Here is a 27,337-nt window from a genome sequence, read left to right on the forward strand (position 1 = left end):
ATTTAGTAAACGCGCCACGTGAAGTTCGCGGACGATTTTGAGGGCATCATTGTTGCTGACGCATCCCATGGGGGCTCATGGTGCGCAGTTTCTGCCGAGAATGACACACTCCCCGTCATGCTGCAGGGGCGTGAGTGCTTTGACTATGAAATTGTCAATACCTGCAGAAAAAGAAAAGCTGCCTGTCAAAATCATTTAGCGGCCTAGGCACAGGGCTTACATTAATAAAGACGACTGAAGTATATGCCTTGTGCCACAAAACACATCATTACGGAGTCGGCAAGATGCGACCGATGTTAAGACTACATGAAGCTTGTTGGATGTTGCTGCCTTGTAGCTCATACTTGAGGAGCACACCTAAGCAAAGTAGACACCGTACATACATACCACGAGAAATAAATTGCAAGCAGAATAAGAATGGGTTTGAGTGCATTTCGCAGTCACTGTGAAGTTAAGAACAGTAGCATACCAAAAATTGCTAAGAGTAAACGTGCGTCACATATCCATTCTGCTTGTATTTTCCCGTGGGGCCCAAATTTGGAGGCTAACTAAAAATTTCTGAACTAAGTTGAGGACGAACTAGCGATCTATACAACGGACAGCGATAAGACTAACATTGAGAGATAGCAAGAGGATAACTTGGACTGGAAGAGAAATTCTATAGTTAATGCCGTCCTAAAAGAAATTATAAGGTAAAAATGGACTTAGGGAGAATGTGTATAATGTGCAGACTAATAACCGACGCTCTCTTATAGCCATAAAGTGGAATCCAAGTGGAAGAAAACGTTCTCAGATGAACCCGGAAACTAGCAGGCGAATTGAAATTACGAAATGAAAAATGTACAGAGACCAAATTTTGGTTCCGTGTTTTTCTGTTCTATGGTACGTCAGACATACAGTCAAGTCTGGCTGTCGAAACGGTATAGAACGAAATAAGGAATATAACAAAGGATTGCCTATTCCCATTGAAGGCTGCCATAGAAACCACGCACTTTCGCGATGGAAAGAAACGCGAACAACGCGGCGCCTACACGCTCCGCTGTACGAATTTCTCTTCAATGCCCTTTATTTTCGGTGACAGCAAAAAGACGTTAGAGTCGTCCGTGATGCCTTCAAGAGCGACTATAACGTCTTTTTTTTTTTAACCACCCAGGTAAAAGCGCGATCAAAATAAATTCGAGCAGCGGAGCGTGTAGGCTTCCATCGCGATAGTATATGATATCTCGATTTTACGAAGCCAAATTTTCCGGTAGATGGATGTAACAAACACCGAATAAACGTCGCGGCCCATTTTCCGCTGACTCTATCGACTTGTAACGAAGCGTAACAGTTCTGTAACCATTTAATAGGGTAAATTTAAATACGGCATAACTTAGTTTGTTATGCCGCATTTGAGCCGCATTGTTATGCCGCATTTGCGGCATAACACAATGCTTGTGTCCGTCTTTTTTCATTACGCCCTGGCTTTTAGCGCTGTTTAATAGGTTTCCATGACCTAGTTTAATGCGGACTAACCCGCTCTCTCAAGCATTCCACACGACATGCGTTAAATTATTCCGGCCTCAAGAGTTGCCCCGTAGTTTGCGTTTCTCCATACGAACCATCCGCTCCGGTGCAGTATAACTCCGATGCCGGCGCGCCGGTGCCGTAACTCGGGTACGCGGCCTGTTGAACGATGTGTTTCAGCGTGATGCGGATGTTCCGCTGCACCTACACAGAGTAGCTAAGTTCAATGGAGTTCGCTGACCTCCGACATCCTAGTTGCACGTGGCTCGCCGCTAGCGCGCTGTATTTGTCAGATGCCGGTTGTGCGCAGTCACCGTTTTCATGGCGTAGTCATGACTAGTGGTTTGACCATTTGGCAGAGTGTTCGATGGGCTTGACATGAGTGATAGCCCTGGAAAACGAAACCGCAAAACGATTCTCGCTGACCAAAAGGCGGCCATGATAAAAGTAGTACGGTCACCTTAGATCTCGCGCGCCTATTCCCCACCGCTAGGCACTTCTGTTATGCGTTGAAGCCATGTAGTGGTGCGGTGCTAGCAGCGTGCTTGTGTGCCATGCGGAGAAGGCAACCAGAGTGGGAACTCGTGACGGGGTCTACGCCGCGAAGCCTGTTTTGCCGCAGTGTCTTTCGGCTTCGCAACCAAGAACACGGGGCTAAATATTCGGCGTAAGTTTTACCCTACAGTAGCTGTCACTTACCACAGCGGAAGCACGGCAGTGGTTACGTTGCGAGCACTTGCTTTGGTTGACTTCAGGAGCAGTACGTCGTTTTGGACGCACAAGTACACCTTATACAACGACACCAGCACACATCAACGGCAGGCTAAACGCCGACTACGCTGTCCTCCGTCTGCACGTCAGCAGGTTAGCCCGTTGGCGTGCAACCTTTTCGAGCAAGGTCATCAATGCCTATAGCGAAATAATGGTTATTACAAAGAAATATCAGGACCCCAAGGACTTCATTATAAAGAGGTACGACTGTATATGGATCACTGCGTGGTATTCACTTATGTCCGCTAAGTAATTTATATTGAATTTATTCTCTCATGCAGTTTCAGTTTTGGTTTCAACAACCGTATGATGCTTGTGACGTCAAAGTTCTGTATATATACCCCCTGTATATTATCACTAGAGCGGCCGCTGCTGCGTAGGCATGCAGGAAACCGCGTCACTCTCATTACAAGGTCTTTTCTTTTCTTGAACGAATTTCGAGGCGTTTGGCGGCGTCTGGTTTTGGCCCCATGACTGACATGATGGACAGGGACAGATGGCGCAAGGCACGCCCTGCGTGCACGGGGTGGTCACTTGACCGATGGCAAGCGAGCACCTGACGGCGGCGAAGGTAAAGCGAGGCACAAGGCGCAATGCGGACAGGACGACGACGGCTATACGCGTAACAAAAACGTTGAGCTAAGGCAGCTAGCTCTTTTATAGTAGTAGAAGTGGTAATGGTAGTAGTATTAGTGCTGCTGGGGGTTGCGATGGCGGTAGTTGTATTATAGTGGTGGCTGAGAGATCATGGTGCTTGTATTGGTGGGGGTAGCAGTAATAGTAGTAGTTAGCAGTACTAGTAGTGCTAGTAGCAGCTGTGGTAGCAGCAAGAGTAATATCGGCAGTTGGGGTGGTTCTTTAAGCTCATATCTGAAATGAGGATCCAAAGATGGTTCGCTCTCCTTGTTAGGTGGTCGTGGGCTAACGCAGTATCTCCTGTGCTTAATCGACTTAGAAAAATCTGAACCAAAGCTCCTTTGCATCGAAGCTGTGTGCCCTTTATAACGAACTGAAAAGATGCACGCTCTGCACCTAGTGCGTCCTTTACGGTACCACAAGCATCCTTGTAAGCTGTCATTTTTCCAGCCGCTGGGCGCCCACCAAAGTACACTTTCATGGTTTTGTAGACTCGCAGAGAAAGTTTGACTTTGAAGGAGAAGTAGCGAGTTCTTTGTTTCCCCAGAGGTCCAACAGCTGTTAGGGACCCCGGTGAATCCCCGCGTAAACAAAGCGTATGGGTTCCTCCGATATGAAAGAGAAGAAAGTTTCAGTATTCAGTTAAAGATTACTCCATAATCATGTCCACTTTTCCTGTCCCACTTTTTCGTAGCCATGTTCTATGTCGACTTTTCTATGTCCAACTTTTCCTATTTTCTAACTAGTCTTCCTCTTGGTGTACAATACGCAAAAATGATTTTCAAACTTAGTTATAAAATCAACAAAGAAATCGTTTTCTTTCCTGCGTGTGTGCAAATGTCGTTCCTCTGCATATTGGAGGGACTTGTACAGCTCATCTGAGCTGTATTTGCGGCCGTCTTCAAGGTTTTCCTCATGCAAGCCTTTTCGGTGAAAGCCTCACCTGCGTGATACGGGGTTTTAGATCTAAAAAAAACAGGTATAGCACCTGCGCACTAAGCCGCTGAAAGCTTTTAGAGAACTGCGTTTTTCGGTATAGCTATTTGGTTGCCTTTCAACAGTTAGCAGTTTTCAAATAACCGTAATTTCCGGACTATAGTTCGTGGACTATACATGTTAAAGAGCTGAAATTTTGCGTCATGTGAGCTATCTATGAATTGCGTTGCAGCAAACGAAAACCGTGCCATGACTCTTGTCTTTTAATTACTTCTATTGATTTATCATTTCCTGCGCCTCTCTCCTTCCATCTTCTTCTCCTCAATTCCCTTCGAACGCATAGTATCAAGTCAGCGATTTACGCAAACCGGCTAAAATATCTGCTTTTCATTAAAGCTTTCTCTCTTTCACGGCGTACGGTTGCGCCGTACGTCCCGAAACTGCGAAAACGTCACTATTTTTGCACACCTTAATTTTAGGTCATGCTACTAGGGGCTTCAGTTGTATAGAAACCTCGAGAAACCGTACCCATCCTTCTGGCACATCAAAAAAAAAAAAAACGATTCGTCGGAGAAGGGGACCCAGAACCAGAGCACATTTCTTGTGGCCTTCAAAAAACGAATAAAGCTTTTTGGTTTTCTTTCCTAGTCGTGCCCCATTCGTACCGTTCATTAAATTTAATTTTTCTTCGCCCCATGCATTTACAGTATGTTAACTGCAATTATTATCACATTCAATACCTACTTCACCGATGAGGACTCCCCTGGAGACGCTGGAGTAAAATGCGTCTGGATGACTCTCATATATTTTCATTAATGAGAGCGTCTGACACTATCTCCAACAGGAAAGGGTGCAGTCCCAAATATCTGCGATACCACGCAGTCATTCATCTTCGCAAACAAGTGCTGTAACCAGCGTTTTTTTTTTTTTACAAAATTGCAAGTATTAATCACGATTTAATTAAAACACGTGTTTTTTAAGCGTGGTACTTCTTCCCCAGGTGTAGCCAAATATTTTATCAGGCTTAAATGAGGAGTGCACCCACTTCTTCTAAGACACGTAAACCACTGTCAGCACCGTTTGTCTTGTTCACTTACAAAACGTGTGCCTCGCCTCAAGAGCAGTGGCGCGCTATTCCGAAAACTTCATTCATCATTAAATCGTTCAGGGTGATCAAACTACGGACGCCGTTATTACTTCTTAATGGAATAGGTTCACGCTGTTCCACGTTAATTTCTCCCAACGCACCTGCAGCTCCCTTCATCGAAGCGCTTCACAGGCAACGCAGAGCAACTACATTTCTCCCTTCGCCTCCTCCCGCGAGGTTCCAACCCGGCACTCCCATTGGCCTTCCTCGCTCCGCGAGTGGGCGGAGCCTCATGCCTCACTCTCCCCGCAGCGCAAACCCAAAGCGGGTCTCCCATTTCGCGCTTCCTTTCCCGTATAGCAAAGAAAAAGAAAGCGAAAGAAACAGTGCGAGAAGGAAAAATAGAGAGGGATTGTTCATGAAGAGCTCAGCATTCGGGAGAGAATGGTGATAAAAGGGGGCCTAGTGGAACAAGCGCTCAGGCCAGCACGACGTGCGCGCAGGGACCTTCTCTTCCCTCTCGACCTCACCAGGCGCGATGCGCCGCCATTGGTCGGGGCAGCACAGCGTGATGTTCAAGGGGATGGCTCTCCTTTCTTTCTGCACGCTTCCATGCTGGTCACAAAAAAAAAATCAGAACGAAAGAGAGGGGAAACATCGAGGAAGAGAGACGCGGAGAGCAAATTGAGTGTCAAAACGAACCGTCGCCGGCCTTTTTTGGTTTGTTAGCGGCAGCGGTACACATGGCGAGAACGAGTGCAACTTGCTGTGGCTGTCAGCGTCAGGAACTCTGGCAGCGACAGGGAAGAGGAGAGAATGTCCCTTACGAACCCTCCTCTTCCCGCGTACTCGCACCCTCCTTCAAAGCGCGTTTCCCTTTCGCCTCCCCATCGGGAGGGGTAAAGGAGGGAAGGCAACGGGGCTTGTATCCCCCAGGCGTGTTGCGGTTGCCGCAAGGTGCCTCCGCCGCAACAGGGCGTTACCAGCACAGGCCCTTGCGGTGCGCCCGAGCCAGCGTTCGACGGCGCTACCGCCAGAAGGAGAGCCCGCGGCCACGCGGGAGTCGGGGGGGCATCCCGAACGAAAACCTTTCCTCGCGTCGAGCGCAGCGACGATCGTGTGCCGCGTCGGGCGCTTCGCGAACCGCGTGCCGTTACTTCACGCCCAGTCGTATTCGCGTCGCGCCGTTGCTCGGAAAAGTGCCCGCTGCCGCAAGTCCTGACAACTGATACTGAGGTGAACAGGCTCGTCTGGACGCATCGCCTTCTTCGCTGCCGGAGGGGTCGAGTCTTTTTTCTCCCTTTCCATCATCGCTGGAGGAGCGTCCGTTTCTCCTTCACTCCTTACCTCCTTTATATCTCTTTTCTCTCTTCTTTCGCCTTGGTCTAAGTAGCCGGAGAATTTCTTTCTCCATTCTTCGTAACCGTCCTTTTTTATCGTCCTCTATTTCTTTCTTTCCATCGTTGGTTCCCATTTTAATTTCTCGTCGTGGTCTGCCCCTGTCGTGCGCAGTTATTCTTTTTTGTTGCCTTCACTACCAGACGACCAATCAATTTGCATAGCTGCTTTTTATCGTTTGCCAGCTTAGCTCTCCTCTTCCAATTTTTTTTTTCTGCCTTCTCGAGGAGCTTGGTTTGGCGTTTACGCTTTTTAAGCGTCTGACAGTTTGTACTTAGTACGCTGCCGGTTATTCCGCTGTTACCGTCCTCACCATCGCGCGTCCAGCGACCGACAAAGGCAGAGCCCCTGGACCGAAGGGCAAGACGGAAGAAGAGAGCAGAGGACGGAAGAAAAGAGGAAGGACTCCAGGAGCACTCAGCAAGAGGAAGGGAAGAAGCGAGAAGGGGCGAAAAATATACGGGGGCGAAGACCGAAGGAGCAACTCGAGAAATTCAAAGCGAAGGGGGGGATCTGCCAGGGACAGACTTTTCAATAACCGCGCGTGCCGGAACCAGGACCGACTCGGCCTCTCCCGGTGTGAGTGTGGAGGCGCGCGCTAGCGCGTGCCTGCGGCGGTTCTGCGCTTTGGCCCTTTCTATAGTTTAGCAGCGCCACGTCAGTTCGGTCCGCCTCGCGTCGACGACTCCCCCTTTTATTTCCGCCAGGAAAACCGTGCTCGCGGAAGAACAGCTCCGGGCGAGCAGGAGAGCCGTCGAGGTCCCTGCGCGGGACGGGAAGAAGGGAGGCGAGGAGGCCTCGCGGGAAAGAGGAGGCGACCTCAGGCGCGCGCACGCACGCACGCGCCTTTTTTCGGGAGGAGGCCCCGTCCCAGCTTCCCGAGCGGCGGGCGCGCGCGCTCGCGCCCAGAAATTGGACTTGTCGCTTGCAGCAGCGGCGGATGCTGCTTCTTTCTATGCGCCCGGCTTCCCTCGCCGCGGTGGTGCGGTCTCTTCAGCGCCGGCTGACGCCGCGGCCGCTGCCTCTGACGCCGGCCGTATAAAAAGGGATCGCGGACAGCGTGCGGCCATGTCACAGTCCCAGGCGCCGCCGCCGCAGCTGCAGCTCGCGCCCCCGCACTATCGGCACCACCGGGCCCCCGGCCAACCGCACCACTTCAGCCCCGAAGACTTCGGCGCGGCTGAGTACCCAGCCTACGAGGAACTGGCCGGGTTCCCGTGCGTCGCATCGTCCGGCGGCGCGTCCAGCTCTTCGGCCGCGGGCGCCGGAGGCACGACGCCTGCGCCGCCGCACCCGATGCGCCTCGAAGACGCGGCGGGAGGAAGGGACTCGCCCGGATCACCGTCTTCGGCCGAGCTCCAGAGGCCCGCGTGCGAGTTCGCCGCCCGGGCCGGAGCGGGTGGGCCGCTGCCGCAGTCCCTGCCCTACCCGACCTGCCTCGCCGGTGAGTGTTCCTATAGGGTGCAGCCATCCTTTTTCGGATCCCACTTGAGCCCCTAGTCTCCACCCCCACTTAGAAGCACTGCGCGCATAAAGCGCAAAGCTCTGTGTACGATCCTACAACTTTGTTCTAGGCATCTTTACAATACTTGGTGTGTTATGTTTCGGTCAGAACTCGTCAAAACATAATTGTACTTACAACTCCCGTCTTCCCGTTCGACTAAACACTGTTACACTGCGGTTTCATTGGCCTGAATCTGATGCGCTCGCCTTAAGGCTATTATTACTGACTCCACCAACTCGTCCAAGCTTTTACCTTAGCTATTATTTGTATTGCTGACCGGAGTGAACGGGATATATAGGCGGGCTGGCGTTTGCTTGGCACGATTCCCCTGTTGTTTTTTTTTTATATTTTTTTCTCTTGGGCTGTTTGTACAGCCTTAAGAGGCACACACTTGAGGCGCGTTGTATTTTGTATTCACCATACACAAGAGTAAGTTCGTTAGCAGTGATAGTGGCTCCAATATTATTTGCCTCTTGTATAGTCTAGCAGTGCCTCCAATTTGTTTTATAAGAACTTGGTAACTCGCTCACATCCTGCCTGACGCGGAGATCATGATGGATAATGCCGGGCTTCAGCTGTTCTCTGCTGCAAGGGAGTTATGGCAATATCTGGTTTTTAGTGATTCGGCTGTGTTGCATATTTGCCTCTCTCACACCCGCCAAAAAGTGCCCTCCGTGACTTCATTACGTGTGAGCGCATGCTGTTTTTTACTTTCTCCATCGTTCCTATGACTCCACTATTATCATCTGTTGTGACTGACCTCTAGATTTGCCCTTTAGCGTGTCTTTGAACTCTACGACACCGTGTAGTTTCAAATATACAAAACGCAATTAGTTTTGCTGTGCTCTTCTGCGAGTTAATATGCCAAGTAGTTGTGCCTTCTTGACGTAATTATTAAGGCTTTATCAGTGTAGTGACATGCAAAATAACTTTCCGCCGAAACAGATTTGAAAAATTACAGTGGTAATGACGCGCCTACTTCCTTAAAACTTATGTTGTAAATAAATATGTTTGGTGGTTATAAAGTAGTTTGACACTGTATTGCTCGCTAATTTGTTTCATACCGGTTCACTAACTCGTGCTTGGAATACGAGAAATACCTTAGCTGCAAGGCTTGCACTATGAAATGAAATGAGAAAGGAAGCTGCTTCCATGACAACATTATTAGTCTGCCCTATTCTTTGTAAACTCCGTTCCCTTTCATCCGAAGTCTTCCGCTTTCGTTTCCAGCATTAAAATTCATTCATGGGTCACAGCGTTGTTGTATTCACATGCTTCGAGACACCGCCATTAAGAGAGCGTATACTTTATTGCCAAAAAATATGGTGGACAGATGGGGAAAAAATATGGTGGAGAAGCATGCCTCAGAAACAAGCCTCATTACTTTTGTTTTACTGGTCTTTGTGCTTTCACCGGTGTTGAACTAGCTCATCATCCTTTGAAGCTATCGACAGCCGTAGCCGAGATAGTGCATCAATCCCTTTCATTCTTCTTCTCGCTCCAGGGCTTGAGACCATGCGCCCTTGTCCATGTTTGCATTCTTGCAGCCGCTAAAGGTGGCGCAGGTTCATTAAGGCCGCAATGTCCGATGATGATGGGTGTATACCTTCAACTGGTGCTCGCACATTTAGCGGTGAAATCATTGCCGCTGTGCACAGAAAGCGAGCGCTTCCTTTGGACAGAAAGCATGCAACAGCACTAAGACGGAACACAAGGAAGCGAGACATGCATCTGCGCTGACTAGCAACCAAATGATTTATTGCAAAATACGAAAGGAACATGGCGAGCAAACAAAATAACAGAAAAGACCACACAGCCACACATCCGGGAGGAATTACTCTGCGTCATCGATTAAGAAATGCACGTTTTCGTGGTAAGAGAGCTATCGACACGCTGCTGATGCCCGTATCATTTGTTTTGTGTGTATCGTAGGCCTCGTCTTTATAGCTGGCTATGGTAGCAGTGTGATTCAAAACCGCTTCAACGTTTTCGCACTGGGCAGTGTATGGCTAGATGGTTTCTGCGTGACTGCTTCTCTGCGTCTTTGACGTGCTAATGTAGTCAATCGCTGATGCAGCGCCCAGTTTCAAAGATGTAAAAATGGCCGCATAACATAGTACACCAACGCTTGAGGTAACAAACTTGTTCTGGTGCTTTTTATGACAGCCTTTTTTCTTCGTTCCTCGTTCACTGGTTTGCACAGTCCACCTAGTTTATTCCGGACAGAAATAGCAACCTCACGCCCGCTTTGTTCAATCTTCTTCAGGTTGTGTGAAGCGAGAGTGATAGAGGCATAGGATAAATTTTTGTTGCAAAATAGAGACAGGAGAGGATAGTGGGTGGGGTCCTCAGTCCAGTCCTCCAGTAGCTTCCGCCGGCGCATTGGCAATGGCGTCTAGCGCCTCCTGGTCTCTCAGGGCGCCGCTGGTCAGCATCACCGCCCACTGCTCCAGCGGCGCGTTGTGCGGCTTTAAGTGGTTGGGTTCGGCTGTGCATGTCCATGTAATGTATGTGAATTTAGGAATATCATCACACCAGGGACATGTATCTGCGCATAATGTTGGGTTAATGCAGTGTAAGTGGTGGAGATTGGGGAAGTGAGTGAAACTTTGTGCACGTGCGGGATGCACGCTGTTTTCTTCTTGACTGGTTGCTCCGCACTGGTGTTGCGCTTGTTCCTTTGGATTCTGCATTCGGCACAGGAGGTCTGCGCTACGCTCGACAAAATCTTCTTCAAAGCCTCTTCACCAGTGCGTGGAAACTGGTTTTCGTTCGAAGTACATGCACATGACAGCTGCAACGTAGATTTGTGCATACGTTTGCGATCTCGCGCTTAATAATTTTCGAATGACCCGGCCTAAAGGGCAGAAAGCTCTTCCTGGACCGCGGCGATTACTAGAAACCTGGGTCTGTTGTTGGCGGGAAGCTCCGAAGTCTAGTTGTCTATAATATAATAAAGGAGTAATTACTCTTTAGAATCCACCGAAGTGCAGCCATACGACTACACTTATTACAATCGCTTTTACAAATTTAGTCCGCTTCGGGGGATTCCCCTCAACGTTTGGCCAACACTGGTGCCACTTCGAGTTATTGATCAATTCTCTCTCGCCCTACCATCAGCTTGCCGTCCCGGTTAGCTCAGTTGGCAGAGCGGCTGCTCCGGTGATGCGGTGGTCCCGGGTTCAAATCCCGGACCAGGACGAATTTTTCTTCAACTACGAAATTTATGTGAAGCTGTATAGCTTTCTTTTGTGACCGTATGGCTGCGCTTGGGTGGATGCCAATGAGTAATTGCTCCCTTATTACAAATCGTGCTTGTATTGTACACAAAAACAAATGAGACGTGCATTAGCAGCCCGTCGATCGCTCTCTTCCCTCAAGATTGCAAATTTCTTAATCAATGACGCTGAATAATTCCTCCCGGTAGTGCAGCTGTGTGATTTTCCCTTGTTATTTTAGTTTAGCTCGTCATGGTGCCTTCAATGCTGCTTGACGTGTCGCAATAAATTATTTGATTGCTAATAATCACAAGTTTGTGTCTCGTTCCCTTTGTCCCGTCTTAGTGCTGCTGCATCTTTTCAGACATAAGACGTAACGGGTAACAGTCAGCCTTGAGAACTCTATTTTTATTTCGCAATATCCTCGAATTTTGAACACCCCTAATGCACGATGGGGTAAGATGGAGCAGTACTAATGCAACTGCTAACAGCTACTCTCTTTGCGGTTTCATTGCTTTACAACTCTCAAATCTTTCGCGTAGCTACTCCACATCCCTGTTTTCTGTTATAAACCCAACTGTTTTCCAGCAGGGCAACAGCCTCTGGCTCTAGCCTCTGTCTAAAAGTGTTTTCCTTGTCGTTATCCTCCGACACCCACAGTGCCAGGGCACTTCTTCAGCTGTTATGTAATGCGTAATTGGGAGCTTTATTTTAAGCTCTATGGTTTTTCTTGTGTAGGCCATCATAGCTTCAATAGTTCAGTTGCAATCAGTTTGTGAATATTATTGGCTTTCGGGCACAAGGATGATACCTCTACCAGTATAGAAGCAAGGACATGGACTTTCGTTCAATCTTCATGGAACTTTTATAGCATCGCTATCCGTCTTTCGCAAAAAACAGCATAGTGGATTTACAATCCTTCAAAATCTTTCTCACTTCAGCGAAGTCAGACCATCTTGTTTTGTGTTTTTGTGTTCTGTCTTGATTCCCGATGAATACACCTCATTTGCTTGTCGCGCATCAAGTTCCTTCTCAAGCGAAATCTTGCATGCTCGTTCCAAGGTTATGCTTTCCGTTGAAACTATTCCTCGTAGCGCTACCTCACTACAAGGCAATTAGTCAAGAGAACAGTCAGGGAATCATTGAACGCACAAGTACCGTATATTTTTTTTATTATAGGGTGCATATGAGCACAAGTGGCATCCGCCTTTGAGTGGCCATTATTCAGAAATTCGTGATTGCTGTAACTCACATCGCACTTTTCGGCCCGAAACGGTGAAACCGTATTCAGAAATCCTTACTTCGTGACAATCTCGAGCCTGATAATCTATTTTCATGCATCGTCTTTTCAGTGTTTGCTATACAATAACCACAGCTACACATTTTTTTTTCTCTGTAACGGAAGACGCAGATAATAATAAGGGGGCCTCCTAATCATAAAGCTAGCGTTGCCGTTTCCAAGTCCATGTGGTATCAGCGTCAGGGCAGGCACCAGTGCAAGGCAATTAATGCAACTGGCTGTTTAATCGCAGAGATCAACACTTCCGATAAATCAAAGAAACCTCTCTGGGAACGAAACTGAATATACAAAACGGTTCGCCAGCCATCCGTCGCACGCCAATGGTCGATCCACAAACATTGACAGTGATATCACAAGAACCTGCTTGCCGACGCATTTTGGTCAATGCATGGCTTTCTCGATTAAAGTCATTCTGTTGTATAAGACGCACTGGCAGAGATTACGAAAAAGAAAACGCGGCTTATAATCAGAAAAGTACGGTACTCGCCAGACGTTCAAGTTCCGTCGTGTAGTCCTCGACGATTTGTCCTTCGTGCGGCGTCAGTTTGTTAAATGCGTAGAGCTCGGTGATTACGCAGCACTATAAACTTAAATTCTGTTCCCAGGCTTTCTATACATTCATGAAGCCGCCTTGTAAGTAAAATTATCAGGAATTAGATTTGCCTCGAAAGCCTCATGCACTGGATTGTTCCATTTACGTTCACGTACAACCTCAGTTCGTCTCTGCAACTTCGCTAGGCTCCACAAAACTTTCACACCTCTCGATATATGACTTGATCCTGTTCCTTTTCTTAAATATCAGCCGTGCTACCAAGACGTTGCAATGCTTGCAGCGCAACTGGTGTGGCCGTACTGAATATTATATTCTATTCTTTCGTAGCCGCATCCTCCGCTCCCGGTCACCGCTTCGCAGCGCTTGCAGTGGGTCCGATCATTGTCGCCAGTTTTAAGTTATAACTCTTCAAGCGAGTGGTCGCACCAAAAATGCTCTTTTCAAACACAGCTTTTCTTATATATCCCCTGTTATCAAGTCCATGGTATACAGAGGCGATGTGTTTCTTGACAACAAAAAGTGAAAAGGGACGAGTGAGCCTTAGGATGCTTAGCCAACGTTTCGACGATAGGACTTGTCTTCGTCTAGGCGAAGCGTTCGTCGTTGGCGGGAGTTAAATAGGGCCTCCGCTTCGAGGAAGAATTCCAAGTGCGAGGGAGGAGGGTATGACGTGGGGAGAATGTTAGAATAAGAAGCCTTCTTCTTGGACAAGATCTTTCACGTTCATGCTTCCCATTCTAACGCCCTACCAATTTCACACCCTCCTACCATCGCTGGGGCTTCCTCCTCGGAGTGAGGGCTCTATTTAAGTTCCGCCAGTGATGAACGCTTCGCCCAGGCGAAGACAAGACCCCTTGTCGAAACGTTGGTTAAGCACCCTGAGGCTCCCCCTTTACTTGTTCACTTCTACTTGTTTTGCTATCAAGGTACCTCCAGGACCTGCACCTAATAGAAGGGAAGTTTCCAATGACAACTGGCGAAAATTAGCCTCCAAGTCTATCTCACAGGTTATTCCAGATGATTTGGAACATGTATCGATGGACACTCACAAGTATCACGCACACACCAATACGCACAAAGAGGACATATATCCAGTGTCCCTGAGGAATCTTACAGTCTCGGTCGCACGTAGCGCTGAACATACCAGGCGATGAAAGATACGTGGATACGGTCTGTGCATGTGGATTATACAGCAAGGCGAATATTACACACTTCAAATAGCTAAATTAATAGACGCTCAATAACTACAATTAAGTAATCTGTTTAGTTTTCAATTTAGCGCGCGAGATTGTATAGCGAATTTGAAGGCCGCCAGCACTGAAGGGGCGCCTGGTATTTAGACTGCTTTAATCGGCATTCTGGTTTGAATTGATGGTTTGGTTTATGGTTTGGTTTATGGGGTTTAACGTCCCAAAGCGACTGAGGCTATGAGAGACGCCGTAGTGAAGGGCTCCGGAAATTTCGACCACCTGGGGTTCTTTAACGTGCACTGACATCGCACAGTACACGGGCCTCTAGAATTTCTCCTCCAAAGAAAGGTTTGAATTGAATTATCAAGGGAGGAAACTGCACCTTTGAAAGCTCGTGAAGGTGACTTTTCGCATTTCACGCTGATAAAATGTTGTCACCCGCATTTCTATTGCAGCAAATGCAGGCGCAGTTTGTGTATTTTGTAATTTAAGAGAAGAGAACACGACACTGTCGACTATACGCGCAGTGACGCCTGCGTTTAGAAATGTGAAACGCAGGAAATCAAGTCAACAAGCTTTCAAAATTGCATTTTTAACGCCAGATACCGCGAACTACAGCGTCAGTTCAAATAGCTTAAAAGCTTGACTCGTCTTCGATGATCACGGCCTTCAAATTCGCAGTCTAATACTGCGCCATAAGACCAAAAACCTAACAAGATGATTAGTCAATTTCAGTCAATTAAACATCTTTTATTTGACCTCTATCCCATACGTTATTTGACCTCTATCCCATACGTAATGTCTGCCTTCACACGCACTGTGCGCGCGCAGGCGGTGGCGCGGGGGCCCCACCGCCGGACGGCTTCTGCTACGAGTACGGCAGTGGCGGCGGCGGCGGCCCCATCGGCCCGCTGGCTACTGGCGCGCCGCCGTTCGCGGGTCCGTACAAGGTGCAGCGCCGGGCGGCCAACATCCGGGAGCGGAAGCGCATGATGAGCATCAACACGGCGTTCGAGGAGCTGCGCTGCCACGTGCCCACGTTCCCGTTCGAGAAGCGCCTGTCCAAGATCGACACGCTGCGGCTGGCCATCGCGTACATCGCCCTGCTGCGCGAGGTGCTCGTCTCCCAGTACGACCCCCTCACGCACATCGAGAAGTGCCTCCGGGGAGAGCTCAAGGGCGAGCACGCCGCCGAGTGGAACACCTCAGGTGAGCTGAACACCGCCGCTGCGTGTGCTTCTGCGATGCTTTGCGCGCGGGAATGACCGAAGTTCCTTCCCCCTGCTTCCAATCTGGTGCCACCATGGCTCGAGACATGAATGCAACTTCAAGCATCAGTGCATCATGCGCTACAGTCACAAATCTAGGCATGAGGGAAAGCGATGTTGAAACCACACTGTGGCATATTGTTTACATTTTTGGGGGGTTTTAAACAAATTTTTAGGATTTAAACAGAAGGGGCGCTCATTACGCTCCTCGTAGAGCAGCACGCTTGGATTTCCGTAGACTTCATCGGCAGGACGGTATACCATTGTGGGTTTCGCGCCTTTAACCTTTGACTGTTTGAGAAACTGTTGTGGCCGTTTTCACCTTCAGGTGCCATTAGCATCAGACGCATTTTGTACGCTGCTGCTTTTTGCATGCTATCCCGCTGCTAAGAAGGTTTCCTTCATAATTTCAAGCCGTTCTGGACCTGAACCTTAATCATAAGCAGAGCACATTGGCTGTTATTAGAGCAAACCAAGGGGAACGGTGAAGACAACCGTCGCGACCCCTGGCGTCTTTGCGCGCAGATCTGACAGCGCGCCTGTCCTGGATCAACTGGGAGAACCTGGGCGTCAACCCGAACCGGAGGAGCGTTCTCACCACGCTCACCCTGACCGCAGACACCATCGGCTGCCACAACGGAACCCAGTGATGATCGTGCCATCTTGCGGTTTAGCCGCCGTGTGTCCGCGCCTCGCTGACTGCTGCCCCTCCCGCCGCAGCATCGGGCGACTGCTGCCGCGTCTCGACTGTTCCCAGCACCCGCGTCTCCTGCGACCCGTCGCGACAGTGGACCCGTAGACGTCGCCTCGGACGCGCATAGACCCAAGGACTCGATTAGTGACGCTCCAGCAGAGGATACTGTGTCCTCTTGTGGTGCGTATGTGCTGCGTACGTGCGCGCATTGAGAGTAGGCTTTCCTACGATGTTCGGTAGCGAGGTAAGCGTCCCTATACGGAGATTTTTTTTCAAACTTTTACTGCTTCGCGGGTCATGGTGTGCTGAGTGATAGAGACGTTGCGCGCTTAGTAGTCGATGCCAAAGCGGCCAGCGGCGACACCTGGGGCTCCATAGGAGCCGCGATATAAAGCGTGAGCATTGGGGAGCGGTGACGTTTCAGATTTTGAAGTAGTGTCGAGACACACTACTACCACTAATTTGTCGTATTATGTGTTAGTTGCTGAGTGGCAAAATGAAGCGAAGGTACGACTTCTGGCAAAACGTGAACGAGGCATCGGAGCTTTGATGACGCTACAACGGGAATTGAAACAACTGTGTCTGTACATACGAACAAACTGGATAGAATAGCTTGACAAGTGGGATTCTCCTGAGGGCTAAGGTGGAAATCAGTTTAATTGTATTTCTGTCGAATTTAAAGCGAGAAAGACTCTAGTTTTAGAGAAGCCAGGCTTTTTTTATCAAACAAATTTGCATTGACAGAAAGTGGAAAACAGAACCATATCGTCGCCTTGTTATAGACGATTGTGCACTCAGTCAACTTTGGTGCATCGTAAACGGGAGGCGTATTTCGCAAATCTTCCTAAAACCATTCCTTTGAATGCGCGACTACATTACAGTGCATTTTAGGCACATACATTTCATTTTCTTTTACTAGTCTGCTTCGCTTTATCATGAGCCTGCAACGCTGTCTAAGGTGTTCTAGTCTATTTAGAAGAGCTTGAGTTTTAAACAGATCTTTCACTTTCTGGCAAGCGACAATATTGAGCGCGCTTCAAGTATGTGCGGCGTTTATTACTTTACTAGTCATTATTTCGATTTATTCAGCCTGTAAAGTGTGAAAAGATGTTCTCAACCTGTTCAAAAAAGCATTTCTTTAACATTTTTATCACATAGACGTCAGAAAAATATAACCATACCCCAGAAAAGTTTAACCCGCGTGAAATGAACACTTTCTCCGGCTGAATACAGCGCGTCCACTAGTCGTTGGCCATGCTATATGTGCTGAAAGGGCTTGTAAATAGTGTTGCCCGCTTTAAGTTGCCTTGGATTCGAAGGATTATGTCCGACTTCAAGACTTCTGTACTGCTAAATGGTCTCAAGAAGAAACCACATCACCAGTGCAATCTTAGTTCCAGCTGTAAAGTGAAAATATATGAAATTTCTTCCGGCCGGCCGACTATGACCCTCCATACGGGGCCCACAGCTTCACACGTTGGTGCAGTGGTCACACATATGTTCGAGTTACCACATGCGTTCGAACTTTTACGCGAATCGGCATGAAGATAGCATTCTACCCGCTGCCAGCTGACGACTGCCCGGTCCGAAACTATACGAATGTCAGCAGTTTTAGAACAAAACAATACTATCTTATCTGAGAAGCGTTTCGTGCCACCAAATTTATGCAAGGTTTAAGTCTAAAGGCCCGCACCATACCTGTTTCCGCCCACCAGCCCTGATAACATTTATTTATTTATTTATTTATTTATTTATTTATTTATTTATTTATTTATTTATTTATTTATTTATTTATTTCAGGTTCCTTCACGGCCCTTGGAGGGCATTAGAGAAGGCAGTGAGCGGTTACAAATTCGTACAGAATATATTCCATTCTTCAAAGAAAGATATTATGTTACATTACAACGAAAAATTAACAGAAATAAAATAGAGGCGCCGACCACTTCAGCACACATCCCTACGAGTTCAGTGATTACCGCTGAAAGTATTCTCTTTTAGTCGGAATGAGTACCCGACATATTTGCGTTACACACATTATTGTGACTGTGAGAGCAGCGGTTGCGCTACGGTTACAGCCCTGAGTAAAGAGGCTGCAAAAATGTATACCTATTTTCAATAGCCATTGTGGGAAACGTACTGAACGGCGTACGAGTTCCAGAGAATATCAGCGTCGTGTTTCTGCAATGGCCAGATTTATTTTATTTTCTTTAAACGGCATGTAAGGTGGGGCGGGCTTCCCACAGGCGGCCTTGACAAGCCCGGTAGCCAGCCATCGTGTACTGCTCTGCCACCTTGCATGTTCTATAATGTCAGTGCCACTTTAATAAGGCACAAAACAGCGCTTTGACTCTGTGCAGCTGAGACCCCAACGTAATGGGCTTTCGTATCCTAGGACTAATATTACGTTAAGCGCTATCAACAAGTTATGCTGCTCAAAGGAAAAAGGTAATGACGTCTACATCCAGGTTGATCGAAGTGTGGCGAATGTTAAGGTTAAACACGCCCTTTTTCGAAGTCGGACTGTTTTGTTAAATAGCTGCCCAAGATAGTACACCACACAAACTTGTCTTGTCACGTCTGACGAGCGTGTTAATTTATAAGCAATTTATTCTCATTCGCGAGCATTGCGCGAGAACTGGCTGTCTAGTCATTCATGTTGCATTCTTAACGAGCAAAAGCAACGTTTATGGTTGCCTGTCGAAAAAAAAGCGTTCCATTGTGTAGTACTGTACATAGTTTGTTTCTGTGCTTATTTTTGTGAATATCGGGAAAAAAATAAAAAAGCTGTTCCTGCCATTCTTCTCTGCTCTTGAAAATGTATATAGTAGCACCATTCAGTGCTGGAATGCACCGGTCTGCGCTCTGTATCATTAAATGTATAGAGTGGGATTCGAAATATATTTTCATGTTTTCCCAAAAAACCACCCACTCATCAAAAGAGCAGGCGAAAGGCCTGGGAACAATCAAGTTCCGGAAAATAAAATTGATTAGATTTTACCTGAAAATTAAACTACAGAAAATAAATATACAGAAAAAAGGTTCTTTTTTGTTTATAATGCCTGACTATCGAGAATCGTCAACAACAACAGATCGCTTCGTTCATCAAGAAGAAAAGATTGTTCTAAATCAATATCCAGATAGGCTGACAGAAGAAAAAAAATTTTGTTTTTTCTTTCAGCTTTCCTAAAGCAGAAGTAATAGTTTTCACCGGTAACCATCGTGCCCAGACAGGCAGTCTTTTTACCGGTGCAGAAAACGCGCCTGTTTTCAATTTGATGGTGGTGATGATGATAGTGAATTTTTATGGCACACGGGCATCTGCGGCCAAAGAGCGCCAATGCGCAAGGTATTTTCGCTCACTCAAGGTGGGGTCGAAGACCCATTTCCCAAGCGTTTCACCCTGAATAAGCCGAGTACCAGGCCAGGAGTGCTCATTGTATCACCAGTGGGTACCCGGCGGCACTGGGAATCAAACCCCACACCTTCAATTTATCTGCCGCGAACGACAGCACTGGCCAGTGAGAAACACTTGCAGAGTCGAGGTAAGTATGCAGCAGCCATTGCATGCCTGCTCGTTGAGCTTGAATGCTTCGTCGTCAGCAAGTATGAATCAACTGCATAAGCCTAGTTCAAGAAAAAAAAATAAACAGATAGAGGATGAAAACATCAACTGAATTTTATTTTCGCACAAAAACACGCAGCAGTCGTTTCTAATAACGCGTACAGCTCACTCACCCTCACCACAGTACTGTCCCAAGCGCACAAACACACAGCTGTGCACCACAGCCTCGCGATGCTGTCGCGACGCGTGGGGCCTTTCCATTCGCCACCATTATATACAAAGCAGCGCGGCAAATTGGGACAAAATGATCGCAAGGTTCCGACAAGGCGGACGTCGAAAAGCAGTGTAAACGGCCCTAGGCACTGGCAGCGAAAATAACGCACCCACCGTGACCACAGGCGTGGCGGAACTGTACTCCAAAACTCTTCACTCACCACGGTAGAACGACAGTTCAAACAACTTCTCCCTTGCCGCCGTTCTTTTCTTCTCTCCATTTACAGTAAGCCCCACTTCAAAACCGTGCTTAAACGATGTAGCAGGTTCATGAAGACAGCTCATGGGGTATTTTATTGGTGTTGTTTTTAGGCTATAACTCGCTACGCAGGAAAGACGGCTGCTTTTCGCCTAACCAATATTCCTGTATTGAATGCGGCGACGTTGCATCACTTGTTAGCCTCGAGGAAGAGACAGGAGGACCGAATAGCGCAACAGCTGGGAGGCTAACCAGGCGCAATGCACAGTTGGCTACTCAACAAAAGGGAAGAGTGGTGCAGCGAGTGAAAGATAAGGCTGAGAGAAGAAATGTTTCGCCTGTCGTAGTGCCGGTCGTTACTGTGGTCAGGGGTGTAATAATATGACCAATAAAAACAGAAAAGCTCCTACGATGCAGGCAGGCCGTTCAAGACTGGGGCTTTCAAATATAAAAGCAGCGCTTTGGTGGCGGCGAACAAGGACGAAACAGCAATGCATCTCAACTAAACTCGTTTCGCATGTTGTATTAAAAAACCTCTCAAGCTTTTGTCAGCGGCTCACAGATAAGACCGCTCCTCAGCTTTGCGAAGATGTTCTGGCGGAGGTAACCCCGGAAATTTGCTGTGTAAATATAAAGATATTTATGATTTAATCGTGTGAAGGTGAATTTTTGAGAGTCGCTGCGAAGAGCGGTAAGTGGCGCTTCGCCAACAACCTAGGCTGCCCGCAACGGCCAAGTTTTTACACGAGGAGCGACTTGCGCGTTCCTTCCGGTCAGAGCTTCCGCATATTGCACCGTGCCCGACACGTGGTGCCGCTATAGCGGAAGAGCCTGCGCCGCACTTAAAAAGGCGCTTGTAGATGCACACATGCGCTAAGTCAAGGCCGACGCAAAATGCTTCTGAGGGTTACTTTACGATCATTTACGATCCGCGTACCCATTCCTAAAAGGAGATAATTCGGCACGCGCTCGTGTATGTGGCGTCGAACGGCCGAGATGGCGCTACGTACAGCCCACGTTGTGCGCTAGCACAGGACACGAATCTTTCCGCGCGTACAAGAGTGCACACGCTTAATGCCACACGTGTCACGCGAGCATAGCCCGGCCATGCAAGTACTTGAGACCGCGAGAGAAAAGCGCACGGATTAGAGCGCGCGAGAGACAAGAGGAACCGTAGGGGAGCGACTGGGACGCCGCCTGTATGCTTGGAGGGCGACCACGAAGGGCGCCTTTCAGAACACCTGCACCGAGTGGTTCTTGAAGTCGCACACGACCACCTCGTTCTGGGGCGTAACTGCGATGCCCGAGATCCAGCTGAACTGTCCGCTGCTGGAGCCCTTGTTGCCGAAGGTGCGCACGTGACGGCCGTCCGGGCGGCAGATCTGTACGCGGCCGTTGCCGCTGTCGCCGACTAGGATGAAGCCCCGGGCGTCCACGGCCACGCACTCGGGGTGCATGAAGTGGCCCTTGAGCGCGCCCTTCTGGCCGAACGTGGTGAGGTGCTCGCCGGCGCTGGAGAACACGTGCACCCGGTGGCTTCCGAAGTCGCACACCACCACACGCTGCCCGTCGGCGCTCACTGCCACGCCCGTCGGCTCCTGGAACATGCTGCGCGAACGGTTGAACGCGTTCTCCGGCTGAGCGTGCGTGCCGATCTCGCGCAGGAAGATGCCGTCGTGGTCCAGGACCTGCGCAGTTCAGGAGCATTCAGAGTCACCGCTGGATGTAGAGACAATCTGAATTCGTGACATCCCTGCGACATCACTCGTGTTATGGCAAGGGTGTTGCGAGGTCCTCAGTACACGAGTGAGGTTTTACTTGGTCTGCAGAGCTGTTATTCTCTTATTCTTAACATTTCTTTTCTTGGCTTATTCACTCATAACGCTCAGTACACGAGTGAGGTTTTAGTTGGTCCGCAAAGCTGTTTTCTCTTATTCATATTTCTTTTCTAGGCTTATTTAATCACAACTATGGCGTCCGACATTCAGTAAAGCACTTATGAGAGGCGAACTTGCGAAGGCCCAGTTTCACTATCAGAAGTTTCAGAGGGTGTCGGATCAGCAGTAGCATGCTTCAGTTCTCTCCAAGTAAGAAATGCTCGGATATGAAGCACTGCAGCCAGCGTGAGATAGGGGATTCGTCGCCAGCCAATACAACACTCGCAACCACGTACACATGCAACTCTAAGTGATCGAACCAGAATATGCTCTCAGCAAGTCCAGCACCATTTGACGTCGTCTTAAAGTAACCACCAATCACCGCAACTGCTCATGTTTTGTAACAGCGACACCTTGGAGCGAGCTGTGACCGGTCTACTCGGCTGGAAAGTGTCTTCTTTCGTTGCATTCATCGCAGATGCGAAGTTGCATTACAAGCAGTGACCCGTCAGAAAACAAACACATCCGCTCCCGGATTGTAATTAGGGCTTGCACTTTCACAATGTGTAGAATCCAGTAAAATTTAGTTATTAGCCAACTTACATAGGCATTTAACCGAAATACTACTGAAAAGAAATAGCTAGTTATTTAACTGAAAATGACGCGTACATTACTACCCAAAAAAAAAAAATCTGCATTGTAGACTAGCTTACGTACAGTCATCTGTCACGAGCTGCAAGCATCCCTAAATTATAACAAGCAGGTGTCTTCATCCGGTCCTTTCGGAACGTTATTAGGAATTAATTTAAGATCAGCAGCCATGCTCTGTTTCGTGTGAAACAAGAATCAAGGTACACATTCATCTCATGTGTAACTGAAATGCTCCTCCCATATTGCAATGCCTGCAGTTTGCACTTTAAGATTTCAGCACCATATCTGGAGCGCAAAATGTTCTCTGCTTGGAAAAACATCTTGTATTTAGGAACACAATGCGCCATAATTGTTGAGTTAAGGCAATTCAGGCGCTGTCATGCTAGTTCGCGCCAAGTGTGACGAGTTCTGCATTAGTACACAGTGCTTCTGTAATTTAAGAGAATGTATACTGATGCAAAGTACAGATGCAATCGCATGTGCATCTTGGTTGAGAAAATCAACCTGCGCTTCTACAGCATCTGAATTGGTTGCTGAGTTGCTTTAAACCATTCACTGTGCGTAATGCAACAGTCGTTAAATGCGCCTCCAGGTTCTGTGCGAAAGAGGTATAGTATAAAAAGTTAAGGAGAACAAGGGCGGAGGGTTGGTAGGGAGGTTATTTCGCAACTCAATGCGAAGGGGATAAAGGGAGTCAAGATCAGTTAAATAACGGCACGTAGGTGAACCTCCATTTGTTTGGGTGAGATACAGGCTTCAAAACCATGATTCAAAAACTCATTCATACTCCAGCGCGAAAGTTCAACAGATGTTTACAACTCGAGCCTTAAGAGGCCAAGAAAAACCCCTCACGTTTCTTACTCGCACTTCCGGTAACTTGTGAGAGGATAACTGTTTAACACACCAAACTGCCCCTGTGGAGCAATTAGTTTAGCTCCTGTGGCAGGGGTTCCTCACCGCAGGCTCACCTGAATCCTGTGGTTGCACGTGTCGCACACGTAAATGCGCCCGGCATTGTCCACGCATATGGACTCTGGGCTGCGGAAGTGGCCCGCCGAGCGGCCCTTCATGCCGATCTGGCGGCGGAAGTTGCCGTCCCTGTCGAACACGTGGATGCAGTGCTTCCACTTGTCCGTGATGAGGATCTCCTGGTCGATCTGCGACAGCGCAATGCCGAAGGGGCACAGAAACTCGCCTTCCTGTTGGCCGCGGCTGCCGAAAGAGCGCAGGAACTTGCCCGTCGTGGAATCGAAGGTGAACACCTTGTGGTTGTCCATGGACACGACGAAGATCTCCGACGACCACGGGGACACGGCCACGCCCGACGGCCGCTGCATCAGGCCGTTGCCGAGCCTCATGCGAGCCAGGAACGACTTGGACCGGTACAGGCGAGACTGGGCGTCCGCGGCTAGCCTCTGCAGTTCCGCCTTGCTTTGGTTCGATGTGTCGGTCGCTGGTGGACTGGGATTGGGAGCGCTCGCTGGCGACGAAGCCGGGCTGATGGTTTCCTGGCTAGCACTTGGCGAACCTGGAGGCTCGGCTTCATCCTCGAGGACGGCGTCCGTCCGGCACTCGACCGTGACAGCGAAGGCCTCCGGATCGAAGTCCACTAGCGTGTTGCCCACCGTGGTGACCTCGGAGAGCGCGTCACCAGCGTCGCGATGCAGCTTCATGAAGACCCGAATCTGGTAGCGGCATTGGAATAAACACTTGTGAGATACGGCAGATGAACAATAATAAGCTTTTTAGCATTGAGGTGCTTCAGTGTCCAGTCCTTTCACTTTCTGCGAGCCTGAAACAGTGCTCATTTCCTATGTGGCTCACCTTTCGTGTCAATAAAGAAATTGAAGGACGCTTAAGAGTCACCTTTAAGATGGAACACGACAGTGTGTTGCAGCGCTGCAAGGGAGTCCACGGAACGCCATCGCCCGTTCGGCGCAACGCCTTGCCCGTTGGAAACACCTTTGAACGCATTTTTCATTTCTTCAATTGTTTAAATGAGATAACTGATCAATTACACACTCTAAATTATCTTAATTACCATCATCAAGCATTGTTTTTTTTTTTCATTCTGAGCATTTTGACACCTTTTAACCTTCCTTTTTCTATTTTTGTAATTTTTTGCAATTATTTAATTAATCACTTACAATAATTTCATTAACTCGTCATCACCTATCACAAACCAATCAAACATCAATCACTAGAACCTCAAATTACCATGATACGATTTCGTTTAAGCCACCCCCGATTATTTCCGACACGCGGTGCATACTACAACTACGCCGGTAGCTTTTCGACCGAACAAGCTGTATACGTTGTCGCGTAAAAAACACGTCAGAGAGCAGAACCGGCCGCACTCCCCCCCTAATCAAGGTGTACCTCCAATACCGCAATCATCCTACTTCCCACAAAAACCTAACCGTAAGTGTTAAGCTTTGAGTGTCTGAGCAGCCCGTAAGGTCTCACAAAGCTGTCCGATATGCCTCTTACGAAATTTAGCTAGGTTCGCCGGTTTCTTGCACGCGATTTATTGCGCAGTGCAGCCCATCCAGTACGCAATACACGTATAATATTTCAAGATTAACTTAAACATCAGAATAACGCCAAACACCACAATAAAGCCAAGTTGTGCTGTCCATAGAAACCGACATAGTACAGCTCGCAGGTCACTGGGAAAAATCAAGGTAATCATTACTCCTCTGTTTACCACTCATTTATGAGTGCTTTGAAGGAACAGTTCAATGTGTGCGCAAATGCATTAGGGCAGAGAAAGCGAAAGTCAGATCGGCACAAAAATGGGACTAGATTAGGAAGTCAAGCGCACAGCTGAAGGGAAATGGCATTGTCCGATTACAGCATAGGGTTCGAGCTCGCAACGCAAACTATTACAATGCACTTGTTAGGACTATCAGAGTAACTTAACGTTTTTTTCATAAAAACAGTAATTTTGCAAAACTGTTCATTGGCCTTTGCGTCCAAACCACTTGTTTAGCCAGAATAAGTCCCATTTAAGACTCACAAAACATACCCTCCGGTTTCAAGCTGCTCCTCAATGCGTGCAGTTTCCGGAATGCTCACCACATTTCTTTTTCTGCGAGCCATGCAATGTTTTCTAAAGCACTTACGAAAAGTAAGACATGGCAATAGACTACCGCGACATGTCCCATTGTTCTGTAGGTAAGTACAGCACGTTCCGCATTCCTGAACTCGCTTCTTTCTTCTCCCAGTTATTTTCTATTCAGCCTTTCTTGTTTCGTTAGCTTATTTATGAAGAAGCGAAGATCAAAAACTACAAAAGCAAGAAAATGAGGTCGCTCTCACCGTCCTAGTCATTTGCCGGCACTCGGCAGGAAACGTTCGCATTGCACAGCACAGTGCACTGTGACCTGGAACGCAACCGCTAACGCAACTGGAAGTCATTCGAGCCGTATCACGACAGCCGGCGTAGTACGTCCGGCAACTTCTCCCACATAACAGGACGGCACTAACTTTCCCGAGTATACGCTGAGGCAATGGTAAGCTTTGAGACATGCATTCTTCGGAAATAGCACGCTGGTTAAAATAGGAACGTTGTCTCGATGTCTAAAGGTGTACATTTATTGTACATTAAAGCCGGAGCACAGATTATTCTTACTTTTAGCCTCTTCCCAAATGACGAGTTCCGCAAGTGGTAACTTTTTTACTAAACTGTTGAACAACAGCGCCTCATTGGAAAGGAGGTTTGGTTGTATGGTCTGTAAACACAGTGCTAATTAGTGCGAAATAATGTGGCCACATCAGAAAAGTGCGGGTAGCACACACTTGAGCCGACTACCCCTCATGAATGGGGATCACTGTTCTCACTACGTAAGGTGTTCATTCCTAGAGCGCGTGCAAAATCGTGCCGCACGCTTCATTTCTCGCAACTATTGCCGGCATTCCAGTATAGCTAACATTAAGGCTTTGTTATCCCTTCCATCTTTAGAATCTCGCTGAACAATGGCACTTATCTGCCTCTTCCATAAAATTGTTTACAGCCATCATTCCTTAACACTACCTCTTACAAAACCGGCCCGCACATCTCACCGATTGCATAATCACCTCCGTTTTAAACGCCTTTCGGGAAGGACCACTGCATTCAACTCATCAGCCCCGCCCCGTGCAACATTTGTTGGAATAGTCTTCCTGACAACATTGTTCGCATCTCAGATTATGTTATTTTCAAAAAAAAAAAAAATAAGCAGCATTTTGTTCTGAAGTGTGTTTTTTCTGAAGTGTGTTCTGTAGTGTGTTTTTCAATTTAGTTCTATTTTCTGGTTGGTTACTTGCTATTGTATAACGATGTTAAAATAACCATCTTCTACTTGCTTCTTTTTCGGAACCTAGTTATGTAACCCCCCTCACATAATACTCCAGTCGGAGCCCGTGAGGTATTTGAATAAATAAATAAATAAATAAATATTTGATGTGGTAGCTTTTCGGCGGACCACGATAAGAAGTTCACCTTTTCGTTGGGGTCCTGTGCGTGGTCGAAGCCCTTTGATGCGAACAGGCGGGCTCCGGTGGCCGCAGTGCGCACCTTCTGCACCACCTCGCTGAGCCCCGTCTCCTCGGATGCCTTGGCGGCCTCCAGCCGATGCAGCAGCTGCGCTTCCAGGTCCCGGATCTTGCGGACGCGCTTCTCGGCTTCCTCGCGAAGCGTGGCCTGGACTTCGCTCTGGCTAGACTGCACGTG

General features: G+C 48.1%; 2 protein-coding genes across 3 annotated transcripts in view; one reads left to right on the forward strand and one right to left on the reverse strand.

Annotated features, from left to right (window-relative positions):
* Positions 1 to 5,904: 5,904 nt before the first annotated feature.
* Fer2 (basic helix-loop-helix domain-containing Fer2) lies at positions 5,905 to 16,700 on the forward strand. The gene is made up of 3 exons (XM_089542367.1): positions 5,905 to 7,778; positions 14,931 to 15,308; positions 15,893 to 16,700. Exons 1-3 carry the CDS (start codon positions 7,403 to 7,405, stop codon positions 16,015 to 16,017), a joined length of 879 nt encoding a protein of 292 aa, XP_089398493.1. The 5' UTR covers positions 5,905 to 7,402; the 3' UTR covers positions 16,018 to 16,700.
* A 3,014-nt stretch (positions 16,701 to 19,714) lies between these two features.
* Positions 19,715 to 27,337, reverse strand: part of LOC149343323 (uncharacterized) — a 41,053-nt gene continuing 33,430 nt past the window's right edge. For both annotated transcript variants that reach the window (XM_089545832.1, XM_089545831.1), the window contains exons 3-5: positions 27,107 to 27,328; positions 23,592 to 24,308; positions 19,715 to 21,783 (exon numbers count right to left, since the gene is read on the reverse strand). In XM_089545832.1, the coding sequence (XP_089401958.1) occupies positions 21,328 to 21,783; positions 23,592 to 24,308; positions 27,107 to 27,328 (1,395 nt within the window). In that variant the 3' untranslated portion in view covers positions 19,715 to 21,327. The remainder of the gene's footprint in view (positions 21,784 to 23,591; positions 24,309 to 27,106; positions 27,329 to 27,337) is intronic.

Source organism: Amblyomma mixtum, chromosome 5 (genome assembly GCF_055824585.1).
Source record: "Amblyomma mixtum isolate Tamu chromosome 5, ASM5582458v1, whole genome shotgun sequence".
In the NCBI taxonomy this organism is placed as follows: domain Eukaryota; kingdom Metazoa; phylum Arthropoda; class Arachnida; order Ixodida; family Ixodidae; genus Amblyomma; species Amblyomma mixtum.

Coding starts and splice junctions, on each gene's coding strand:
- Fer2 (XM_089542367.1), top strand. CDS start 7,403: ATGTCACAGTCCCAGGCGCCGCCGCCGCAGCTGCAGCTCGCGCCCCCG. Junction 7,779..14,930: donor CTACCCGACCTGCCTCGCCG/GTGAGTGTTCCT, acceptor GTGCGCGCGCAG/GCGGTGGCGCGGGGGCCCCA. Junction 15,309..15,892: donor CGCCGAGTGGAACACCTCAG/GTGAGCTGAACA, acceptor CTTTGCGCGCAG/ATCTGACAGCGCGCCTGTCC.